Genomic DNA, 12617 nt, shown 5'->3' on the forward strand with positions numbered 1-12617 from the left:
GCAACAGCTGTCACTAGGAGACATTTCACACATTGATGATTTTTGGAGACAGAAAGATTAAATATCATCTCCAAGTCACCAAAACTTCACTTAGCTTTACTGCTATGGCTGTCGGTTGCCGCGAAACGCCGATAGCGAAGGGCTAACTTCTGTTAGCCTGTCTATGGAGTTTTACATTACACGTTAGCATTAAGCTAGCGGACTTTATGCTTAGTTGTGATACTGGCTAACATCTAAACATCTCTGACAATATGTTGCCTCAAATACGTTGTTGACTTAACTTAGAACAGATGTAGACATCCTTGTTAAGTTTATCCAGGTTTAGTTGGTGTTGTGGTCTACTGCATAACTTTATCCAGAGCAGACACTTCTCTTGGTTGAGATGTGGCTTAGGAAAAGGTAAAAAAAATCCCCCCGTGGCCTCTCAGGATACCTAGTGTCAGAGTAGCATGTACCCCATGAACACCGTTTGACCATTTAAACTTAAAATGTCAAGAAAAAACATATAAAAACCAATGAAAACTGACTAACTGCAATGCATTTCAATGGACGTGGAAGCAGAGAATGTCCCAGTGTATGGGCTAGCTATGCGCACTGTGATTGGCTCATCGTGATTGGGGGCGTGGCTTAGCCATAGGTCAATTAGTCTCAAATCTCAAAATAATTGGTAACATTCTGACATGGAGAAGTTAGTGGCGGCCGTCAACGCTAAATCTCTCACCGCCTCCAGCTCCCGAGTCAGTGTTTTTTGTTTTTTTTTTCTGGACTTTTTATGCATTTATTTAGAAAGGACAGCTGCGGAAAACTTGCGCGAGTTTGTAGTTTTCACCAAAGTCCGTTACTTTTAATGGAAACACACAGAACTCAAATTTCTTTTAATGCGCATCATTTCCCAGTTATTTGGAAACAAACGGTACCGACGAGCAAATGTGTCCTTTTTAGTTCATCATCTCCTCTCCACAACTACACAGCTGTTAAATGATGTCACTCACTCACTCACAGCCCCCCCCCAATCATTCATGTAGCAGTCACTTTACCTTGGATCACATAGGAAAGTGGGAAAGTGGGTAAAATTGTCCCTAACTCTATGTAATAGATGTGGTGTTTTTTCTTCTTTTTTCTGCATTTGTGTTTATTGTGAAGTCGGCCTTAAATTTCATTTCAAAGTGGCTTTAAAAAAGTCTTAAAAAGTCTTAAATTTAACTCGGCTTAAGCTGTAGGAACCCTGGTATTAGAAAAAGTTTTTTTTTTATGTTTTTTTTTTCTTTTTCTTTTTTGCATTTGGAGCTTCGAGCTTTTTCTTTCACATCCAGTTTTCGGCGAAGTTGCTGATTGATTGATGCTGATCAAACCACATGAAGTCTTATCAGCTGTCGGTCTTGTTGAAGGGAAAACACGTGGCCAAAGCTCCTTCTCTCGCTATAAATGTCGAGCCGTCGGCTGACTGAGCTGCACACTGAGCTGCAGGCTGCACGGGTTCACAGGTCGCTCTGCAACATCTGCAACATCTGCACCTCGACACCTCGACCATCTGCACCTCGACACCTCGACTCCCCGGCCTGAAGATGCTGATGTTCCTATTGGCTCCCGCTCTGGTCCTGCTGGTCGCTCCCGGTCCAGCTGCTGCCGCGCCGCATCCCAACCTCAAACGGATCATCGACCTGGTGGGGAAGTACAACGACTCCCTCAATAAAGTAAGAGCTCAGCTTTCAGATTATTATTATTATTATTAAAGGGACAACGAGGAGTTTTGTTAAAGCGAAGTGTTTCCTCACTACATTTATGAGCCTCTGCACGGTGAAATTCTTTGACCGGGTCAAGACAGACTCATGTTTTCATTCATCAAGAATTAAAGTCAGAGGTTGGAAGACGATCACATACCGTCGTAGTTCCCACCATAAACGGAGATTCATACGGCGGCGTTATTCTCATGACTCGCCACGAAACCGAAAGTAAAGAAACGCTGGTCGGCTCGCCCAGCATTTCCACCACCACTAATAATAACAAAATAACCATAGAGACAAAACCATAGATTTATAGAAAATGGACCATTAACAAGTGGTAACGGAGATTCATCCACATTAATATCAGACTCTTTTATAACCAAATAGAAACTCCTCGTTGTCCCTTTAACATGTTGTTTTATGTTTTATTTAAAGGGTTAGTTAGTTCACCCAAAATTGAAATTCCACTCATTATCTCCTCCCCCTCATGTGGACTAAGGGCTGGGAGAAGTTTCAGAGTCCTCCGTGGCTTCTCTGAGTTACAGGGGGTCTCGGCGTAGCAGTGCATGTCCATATGACGGTTGCTAATGGATACCAACTGTCTTCGTAACAAAAAGACACACCAAAAAACATCCAAATACCTCCATGCTGCTCGTCTGTAATGTCCCTCTTGTATTGAAGCCCCGACATGAGAAATTGTCCCGAAAAAAATCAAATAAGTCTCTATTTCAAGCTTGTTTTGTAGAGGAAGCTTCTCGAAGCTCCTCTTCCCGGTTCCAATACAAGACGGACATACGAGCAGCATGGAGGAATCTGGATGTTTTTTGGTGTGTCTCTACGTTCACACCGCAGTTGCAATTGGCCTGAATCTGATTTTTTCGCTCATATGTGACCCCATATCTGATTTGCTTTTGACAGTGTGAACAGCACAAGTCGCATTGAATCTGACTTTTTCAAATCAGATTCAGGCCACTTTTAAATGTGGTACTGAATCAGACACGTATCTGATTTTTTTGAATGCGACCGCAATCTGAACAGCCAGGTCGCATTTAATGCGACTTTGACGTCATTCTGACCCGCGCTGCACTGTTTTGTAAATGAATGACAAATAAAGTTGATTGAAAAACAAAAAATGTGCCACAGGCGCTTGTTGGGATGAGACGCACACTTATCAATGACCGATTTGATACGGGATTACCTCAAATAATAGCCGGTATTCATTTGTTTACACAAACAAATAAAGGCCGGCCCTAAATACAAGCCGGGTCAAAAAAAAAAATCGAATCCGACGTGATTTTTTTTTTTTTTTAAGCATAAGCCATAAAGTCCTACAATACCGGTTGTTGTTGCCATGGTTGCTTCCGTAAACACCGTTGTGGCGTGATGTCATGCGGGTCACTTCAGGAGCTTGAGCTGTTCACACAGCGATCCGTAGACAGGCCACATTTAAAGACGTAATGTGAACAGCCAAACAAGAAAAGCAAAAAGAGGAGACCGCACACATAAGCTCCCTTCTGTGCAGATTTATTAGCACATCAATAGTAACGTTTCGAGCTCATAGCTCTTCATCAGACTGAAGCTCGAAACGTTACTATTGATGTGCTAATAAATCTGCACAGAAGGGAGCTTATGTGTGCGGTCTCCTCTTTTTGCTTTTCCTGTCCACATTTTTTGAGGCCAGCACCTATTGAACTGGATGTGCGCGACCGTATCTACTCTTTGAACAGCCAAACAAAAAATCGGATTTGAGCAATAGATCGGAATTGAGCATTAAGACCTGCGGTCTGAACGTAGCCTTTGTTACGGAGACAGTTGGTATCCATTAGCAACCGTCATATGGACATGCACTGCTACGCCGAGACCCCCTGTAACTCAGAGAAGCCACGGAGGACTCTGAAACTTCTCCCAGCCCTTAGTCCACATGAGGGGGAGGAGATCATGAGTAGAAATTTCAATTTTGGGTGAACTATCCCTTTAAAGTTTTAACCATGTTGATAAAATAGTTAGAATATTAATCGTCTCTTTGTGTCTTTGTGCTGCAGGAGTTCTTCGTGGAGGATGTTCAGCCTCTGTATGAAGCCGGCTGTGGGGTGAGAAGCTTTACTAACACACACTGAATACTGTCTGACCTATGGAAGATTAATATTATTATTATTATTAATAATAATATTAATATTATTATTAATTCAAGATTAACTTAATATAATATATAATATAATATTTATAAAATGTGTTTGTTTCCTCTCAGGACAAGTTCTTCTGCAAAGTGCAGGAAGTTCTGCAGAAGCACGAAACCGTGACGAAGAGGAAGGACGAACACGAGCTGCTGAGAAACCTGCAGGTCTTCACCAAGCACCTGTCCCCCGTAAGTCTGCACATCTGGCCTAACATCTGTCCCAACATCTGTCCTAACATCTGTCCTAACATCTGTCCTAACATCTGTCTTTACACATCTGTCCTAACATCTGTCCTAACATCTGTCCTAACATCTGTCCTAACATCTGTCTTTACACATCTGTCCTAACATCTGTCCTTACATCTGTCTTTATACATCTGTCCTACACATCTGTCCTACACATCTGTCTTTATACATTTGTCCTCCACATCTGTCCTAACATCTGTCCTTACACATTTGTCTTTATACATCTGTCCTACACATCTGTCCTACACATCTGTCTTTATACATTTGTCCTCCACATCTGTCCTACACATCTGTCTTTATACATCTGTCCTTACACATCTGTCTTTATACATCTGTCTTTATACATCTGTCTTTATACATCTGTCCTTACACATCTGTCTTTATACATCTGTCCTACACATCTGTCTTTATACATCTGTCCTACACATCTGTCTTTATACATCTGTCTTTATACATCTGTCTTTATACATCTGTCCTACACATCTGTCTTTATACATCTGTCCTTACACATCTGTCTTTACACATCTGTCCTTACACATCTGTCTTTATACATCTGTCTTTACACATCTGTCCTCCACATCTGTCCTCCACATCTGTCCTACACATCTGTCCTACACATTTGTCCTTACACATCTGTCCTCCACATCTGTCTTTACACATCTGTCCTCCACATCTGTCTTTACACATCTGTCCTACACATCTGTCCTACACATTTGTCCTTACACATCTGTCCTACACATCTGTCCTACACATCTGTCTTTATACATCTGTCCTCCACATCTGTCTTTATACATCTGTCCTACACATCTGTCTTTACACATCTGTCCTCCACATCTGTCTTTATACATCTGTCCTACACATCTGTCCTCCACATCTGTCTTTATACATCTGTCCTCCACATCTGTCCTTACACATCTGTCCTACACATCTGTCCTACACATTTGTCCTTACACATCTGTCCTACACATCTGTCCTACACATCTGTCTTTATACATCTGTCCTTACACATCTGTCTTTACACATCTGTCCTCCACATCTGTCTTTACACATCTGTCCTCCACATCTGTCCTACACATCTGTCTTTATACATCTGTCCTTACACATCTGTCTTTACACATCTGTCTTTATACATCTGTCCTACACATCTGTCTTTACACATCTGTCTTTATACATCTGTCCTACACATCTGTCTTTACACATCTGTCCTTACACATCTGTCTTTACACATCTGTCCTTACACATCTGTCTTTATACATCTGTCCTCCACATCTGTCCTCCACATCTGTCCTACACATCTGTCTTTATACATCTGTCTTTACACATCTGTCTTTATACATCTGTCTTTACACATCTGTCCTCCACATCTGTCTTTACACATCTGTCCTACACATCTGTCTTTACACATCTGTCCTACACATCTGTCTTTACACATCTGTCTTTATAAATCTGTCCTTACACATCTGTCCTCCACATCTGTCCTACACATCTCTCTTTACACATCTGTCCTCCACATCTGTCTTTATACATCTGTCCTACACATCTGTCTTTACACATCTGTCTTTACACATCTGTCTTTATACATCTGTCTTTATACATCTGTCCTACACATCTGTCTTTACACATCTGTCCTACACATCTGTCTTTACACATCTGTCTTTATACATCTGTCTTTACACATCTGTCCTACACATCTGTCCTCCACATCTGTCTTTACACATCTGTCTTTACACATCTGTCTTTATACATCTGTCTTTATACATCTGTCCTACACATCTGTCTTTACACATCTGTCCTACACATCTGTCCTCCACATCTGTCTTTACACATCTGTCTTTACACATCTGTCTTTATACATCTGTCTTTATACATCTGTCCTACACATCTGTCTTTATACATCTGTCCTACACATCTGTCTTTACACATCTGTCTTTATACATCTGTCCTACACATCTGTCTTTACACATCTGTCCTACACATCTGTCTTTACACATCTGTCCTCCACATCTGTCTTTACACATCTGTCCTACACATCTGTCTTTACACATCTGTCCTCCACATCTGTCTTTACACATCTGTCCTCCACATCTGTCTTTACACATCTGTCTTTACACATCTGTCCTACACATCTGTCCTCCACATCTGTCTTTACACATCTGTCTTTATACATCTGTCCTACACATCTGTCTTTACACATCTGTCCTCCACATCTGTCTTTACACATCTGTCCTACACATCTGTCTTTACACATCTGTCCTCCACATCTGTCTTTACACATCTGTCCTGCACATCTGTCCTAACATCTGTCCTCCACATCTGTCTTTACACATCTGTCTTTATACATCTGTCCTCCACATCTGTCTTTACACATCTGTCCTCCACATCTGTCTTTACACATCTGTCCTACACATCTGTCTTTATACATCTGTCCTACACATCTGTCTTTACACATCTGTCCTCCACATCTGTCTTTACACATCTGTCTTTACACATCTGTCTTTACACATCTGTCCTACACATCTGTCTTTACACATCTGTCCTCCACATCTGTCTTTATACATCTGTCTTTACACATCTGTCCTCCACATCTGTCTTTACACATCTGTCCTACACATCTGTCTTTACACATCTGTCTTTACACATCTGTCCTCCACATCTGTCTTTACACATCTGTCCTCCACATCTGTCTTTACACATCTGTCCCGCACATCTGTCCTCCACATCTGTCTTTACACATCTGTCCTCCACATCTGTCTTTACACATCTGTCCCGCACATCTGTCTTCATACATCTGTCCTCCACATCTGTCTTTACACATCTGTCCTACACATCTGTCTTTATACATCTGTCCTACACATCTGTCTTTACACATCTGTCCTCCACATCTGTCTTTACACATCTGTCTTTACACATCTGTCCTACACATCTGTCTTTACACATCTGTCCTCCACATCTGTCTTTATACATCTGTCTTTACACATCTGTCCTCCACATCTGTCTTTACACATCTGTCCTACACATCTGTCTTTACACATCTGTCTTTACACATCTGTCCTCCACATCTGTCTTTACACATCTGTCCTGCACATCTGTCCTAACATCTGTCCTCCACATCTGTCTTTACACATCTGTCTTTACACATCTGTCCTCCACATCTGTCTTTACACATCTGTCTTTACACATCTGTCCTCCACATCTGTCTTTACACATCTGTCTTTACACATCTGTCTTTACACATCTGTCCTAACATCTGTCCTCCACATCTGTCTTTACACATCTGTCTTTACACATCTGTCCTAACATCTGTCCTCCACATCTGTCTTTACACATCTGTCTTTACACATCTGTCCTCCACATCTGTCTTTACACATCTGTCTTTACACATCTGTCCTCCACATCTGTCCTACACATCTGTCTTTACACATCTGTCTTTACACATCTGTCCTCCACATCTGTCTTTACACATCTGTCCTACACATCTGTCTTTACACATCTGTCTTTACACATCTGTCCTCCACATCTGTCTTTACACATCTGTCCTCCACATCTGTCTTTATTAGGGCTGTCAAACGATTAATTTTTCTAATCGCGATTAATCGCATTTTTTCCATAGTTAACTCGCGATTAATCTCTATTAAAAATATTATATATGGCGCTTTGGACTTTCAACCCTCCAAAGTGTTATAATCTCTAGACAAACAACTTTTAGACCAGACCTAGCAGGCCTACCTAATCATAACACATGATGCATGAAACTCACACAGAATTGAAACGAATTGCATCCAGTGGAAATTGCCCTTTACTTTGCTACGCCTCTGCCTGGCCATGTGCATTTGTTGACAACAAAGCCGTCAAAAAATGAATGGATGGAGCTGTGGATATATGTTAGACTGTGTATATTTGTGTAGCAACCAACTTGAAGGTGCCTTACCGCCACCTACTGGACTGGAGGTCCCACACTCCAGTCCTCCAGTCCAGCAGACAGAGGACAAAATGGGCCGAGATTAACCGCGATTAAAAAATTTAATCTCGTTAATTTTTTTAATTAATCTCATCGCGATTAACGCGTTAACTCTGACAGCCCTAGTCTTTATACATCTGTCTTTACACATCTGTTTTTATACATCTGTCTTTACACATCTGTCTTTATAAATCTGTCTTTACACATCTGTCTTTACACATCTGTCTTTATAAATCTGTCCTTACACATCTGTCTTTACACATCTGTCTTTACACATCTGTCCTCCACATCTGTCTTCCAGATGTCCTGTGAGCAGCTGCTAAAGGACGTGCAGCCGACGCAGCCAAAAGTTGAGATCCAGATCCCGAAGGTGATCGAGTTGCTTAGCAACTGCATCCAAAGGAAAAACTGGAACGGAGACGAACGCTGAGCTGCTGCACATCTGTCGCACATCTGTCGCACATCTGGCACACATCTGTCACACATCTGTCCAAAACTCTGTCCATAGAAGAGTTTGAGTTTCTGATTTGAAATGACATGTTTGTTGCTGCAGCATCAACTACAGCTCAGTTTAACACATCTGTACTAACACATCTGTATCAACACATCTGTTCTGTGTGCAGCTGTTTTCTGAGTTTAAACACGGAGTATTTATTAGTTTTTCTCTTTAAGCTCAGAGCGGTTTCATGTATCTGAACAAACATATTTATTTTATTGAACCTTCGTCATCACAGCATTGGAAATAAACTTTGTAATTTGTTGTAAATCCTCTGTTCTGGTTTTATTTCTATTCTTATCTGATGTTTGATGAGGAACTTTTGCACAAGTCAAATATTATATTTTAATATTTCACTTCTTGTAATTTAAAGAAACAAACTGAACTTAACTCGATCTGGTTTCTATACTATGACTCACGTTTCACTAGATCACACTTTGGTTTCTCGCAAGATGGAATCTGATTTCGAGATGAATCAGACAGTTTAGATACTGAGACATGAAATTAGAAAAATAAAAAACATGAATACACAAGCAAACGTCTTCCTGATTCTACAAAGCTCTGACTTCTTAGTTTATTAAACTCTTTTTCTCCAGTAGCAGCGGGAAACCACACATCCAGATGTTTTATTATGAACTGAACATGTAATATAGTCCAGGCAAAATAGCGTTTTCCGACAGACTAATTGTAACAGAAGGTTTTTCACCATCCATCATTTCTATGAGGTGTCTAGAACAACATACTAAAAGTCCTAAGAAATCCTAGTTGGGGAAATATGTTTAATTTGCATCATTATTTACTGTATAAAGTCTATGGCGCTGACAACAATACACCCCAATGGGGCTATTTTTCCCTTTACTCCCATCACAATGAAACTTTACACAATGAAAGTATCCATGAAATGTAACATTTTTTGTATTACAAGTTTCTTTGAAAATTAATTTGAATATGCAAATGAGCCTTACACTAATGGAATATGCCCAAAATACACCCGAATAGGCTTCTTTTCTTCCTTTACTCCTACCACAATGAAACTTTACACAATGAAAAAAGACATTAAAAGTAACATTTTTTGTATTACAAGTTTCTTGGAAAATGAATTTGAATATGCAAATGAGCAATACACTAATGGAATATGCCCAAAATACACCCGAATAGGCTTATTTTCTTCCTTTACTCCTACCACAATCACACTTCACACCATAAAAGTATACATGAAAAGTAACATTTCTGTATTTCAAGTTTCTTGGAAAATTAATTTTAAATATGTAAATGAGCTCAACACTAATTGACTTATGGTCAAGAAGCCATGTCCTGTTTTGGTGGGCGGTACTGTGCAGGAGGAAGAGATGTCTGGTGATGTGGTGCTGCAACCTCGACTTAAAAATTCTGAAACTTTGGCCAAGTTGGATTCGCTGCTTGGGCAGGTGGATGAGGATAAACGGAATCAACTGGTTGGTCTTATTCAAGCGTATCCAGGTCTTTTCTCTGATACTCCTACATGTACTAACTTGATAGAACATGATGTTGAGGTGGGGGATGCAAAACCCATCGCCCAGCGGTTCTATCGGGTTAGCCCTGAAAAGCGACAGATATTGGATTCAGAGGTAGACTATATGCTTGAAAATGGTCTTGCTGTGCCTTCTACTTCTAGTTGGTCATCTCCCTGTCTTCTCGTCAGCAAGCCGGATTCTACATTTTAGGCCATGTACTGACTTTAGGAAGATTAATGCTGTGACAAAACCTGGTTCCTTCCCTCTTCCCAGATAGATGATTGTGTCGATCAGGTGGGGTCTGCCAAGTATGTTAGTAAGTTCGACCTTCTTAAAGGTTATTGGCAGGTTCCACTTTCTGAGAGAGCAAGGGAGATTTGTTCATTTGTGACTCCATCTGGTTTGTATTCATATACCGTGATGCCGTTTGGGTTGCGCAACGCTCCAGCCACCTTTCAAAGATGAATGAATAAGGTGGTTCGGGGGCTGGAGGGTTGTGCAGTCTATTTGGATGATGTTGTGATATATAGTGATACATGGGAGAAACATTTGGAGCAGGTGAAGGCTTTGTTTGACAGGCTACTTTGGGCACAGTTAACGGTCAATCTGGCAAAATGTGAATTTGCCAAGGCCACCGTGACCTATTTGGGGAAGGTGGTGGGGCAAGGAGAAGTGTGTACCATTTGAGGGAAAGGTCAGGGCGATCCGTGACTTCCCTGTTCCAACGACAAAGAGGGAATTGTTACGTTTCTTGGGAATGGCTGGTTATTACAGGGAGTTTTGTCCCAATTTTGCTTCTGTGGGTGCTCCTCTAACTGATTTGTTAAAAGGTGATGTTAAATATGTTTGGTCTCCCATCTGTCAACAGGCATTTAACCAGTTGAAGGACCTGTTGTCAGCTCCAGTGCTTGCTGCTCCCAGGTTGGATCGCCCCTTCAAGTTGCAGGTGGATGCAAGTGATGCTGGAAGTGATGCTGGGGCTGTGTTGCTACAGGTGGATGAGAGGGGGGTTGAGAGACCTGTTAGTTACTTCTCTAAGAAGTTTAAAAATTACTAGCGTAACTATTCAGTAGTCGAAAAGGAAGCCCTCGCATTGGTCATGGCCCTCCAACATTTTGATGTCTATGTTGGGTCAGGTTCTTCGTTGATTGTTTATACTGACCACAATCCATTAACCTTTTTGCGTTCATTGCAGAATCCGAATCAGAGGTTGATGCGGTGGGCCTTGTTTTTGCAGCCCTATCATTTGGATATCCGTCACATTAAGGGCAGGGATAATCTGGTGGCGGATACTTTGTCGCGTGCTCCTTTGTCATATGTTGTGCTATGTACTTGTCTCTCTGCTTCTATCCAGGCCGGGCTCCCATCCGTATGTGCTCTTAAAGATGCTTCTTCTGGATCCACAGTTGCGGAGTCATTGGGTTTGGGGGTGTTGGTGAGGTGATGGGGAGGAGGGAGGGGTTCTGCATTCAGGGTTCCTACAGCTTAAGCCAAGTTAAATTTAAGACTTTTTAAGACTTTTTTAAAGCCACTTGAAATGAAATTTAAGACCGACTTCATAATAAACACAAATGCAGAAAAAAACACCACATCAATTACATAAGGTTAGGGACAATTTTACCCACTGTCCTATGTGATCCAAGGTAAAGTGACTGCTACATGAACATTGGATTGTGTCTCTTTCCAGCTGTCCTTTCAAAATAAATGCATAAAAAGTCCGGAAAAACAAACGAACACTGACTCGGGAGCTGGTGACGGCCGCCACTAACTTCTCTATGTCGGAATGTTACCAATTATTTTGAGATTTGAGACTAATTACAACCATAAAATCCCACTTACCACGTGTTAACATTTTTAAGACTTTTGAAAAATTGATTTAAGACATTTTAATGCCAATTAAGGCCTTGTTTTTAGATTAATGAATTCAATGCCTTTTAAGACTTTTTAAGGATCCGTAAGAACCCTGTGCATTGCATGTTATTTAATAAGGTGCTTACCTGGATTATGATCTGGCAGTCGAGTTGGGTTATAGATTTGTCTAGATGTATTTAGAGTGTATTGGATTGGAAGTTGTGTTTTTTTTTTCTCTGGTATGTGTCTTGCAGGGTCGGAGGTCAGAGGTGGTACCTCTGTCTTGGCCGGGGGGGTGTGATGGCTGGAGGAGTCTCTGCAGCAGCTCATCAGCCAGTCCATCAGGCTGATGAATGGCACCAGTGCTGTTCCATTCATGTTTACAGCATCTGGATCCTCACAGACTCTCACACTCTGTCACTTAGAGCTGACGTCACTTTAGTCAGTGAGGGTTCAGGGCTTGAGTCTTTAGGGGGCGGATTGGAACTGGGGGAAAGGCTCAGCACTGGAACATTCACTCTCTCTCTAGACTCCTGCTGGGGGTGGAAGCCCTGCTCCACCTGTGGACTCTTTTGTTTCTTTGTTTCTTTGTTTAGTTGGTTTGTTTTGTGTTGGTTTGAGTTGTCTTTAAATTCATTAATAAATTATTTTTGTTAAAAATGCTAAACTCAAG

General features: G+C 41.2%; 1 protein-coding gene across 1 annotated transcript; it reads left to right on the forward strand.

The window, feature by feature from the left end:
* The first annotated feature begins 1565 nt into the window (after positions 1 to 1565).
* Positions 1566 to 8582, forward strand: LOC146973981 (uncharacterized). Its single transcript, XM_085796760.1, has 4 exons — positions 1566 to 1694; positions 3767 to 3814; positions 3973 to 4089; positions 8406 to 8582. The coding sequence occupies exons 1-4, from the start codon at positions 1566 to 1568 to the stop codon at positions 8532 to 8534; spliced, it is 423 nt and encodes a 140-aa protein (XP_085652886.1). The 3' UTR covers positions 8535 to 8582.
* Positions 8583 to 12617: the final 4035 nt, after the last annotated feature.

The sequence above is a fragment of the Trachurus japonicus genome, chromosome 14 (genome assembly GCF_045865225.1).
Source record: "Trachurus japonicus isolate A0001 chromosome 14, Traja_1.0".
Lineage (NCBI taxonomy): Eukaryota > Metazoa > Chordata > Actinopteri > Carangiformes > Carangidae > Trachurus > Trachurus japonicus.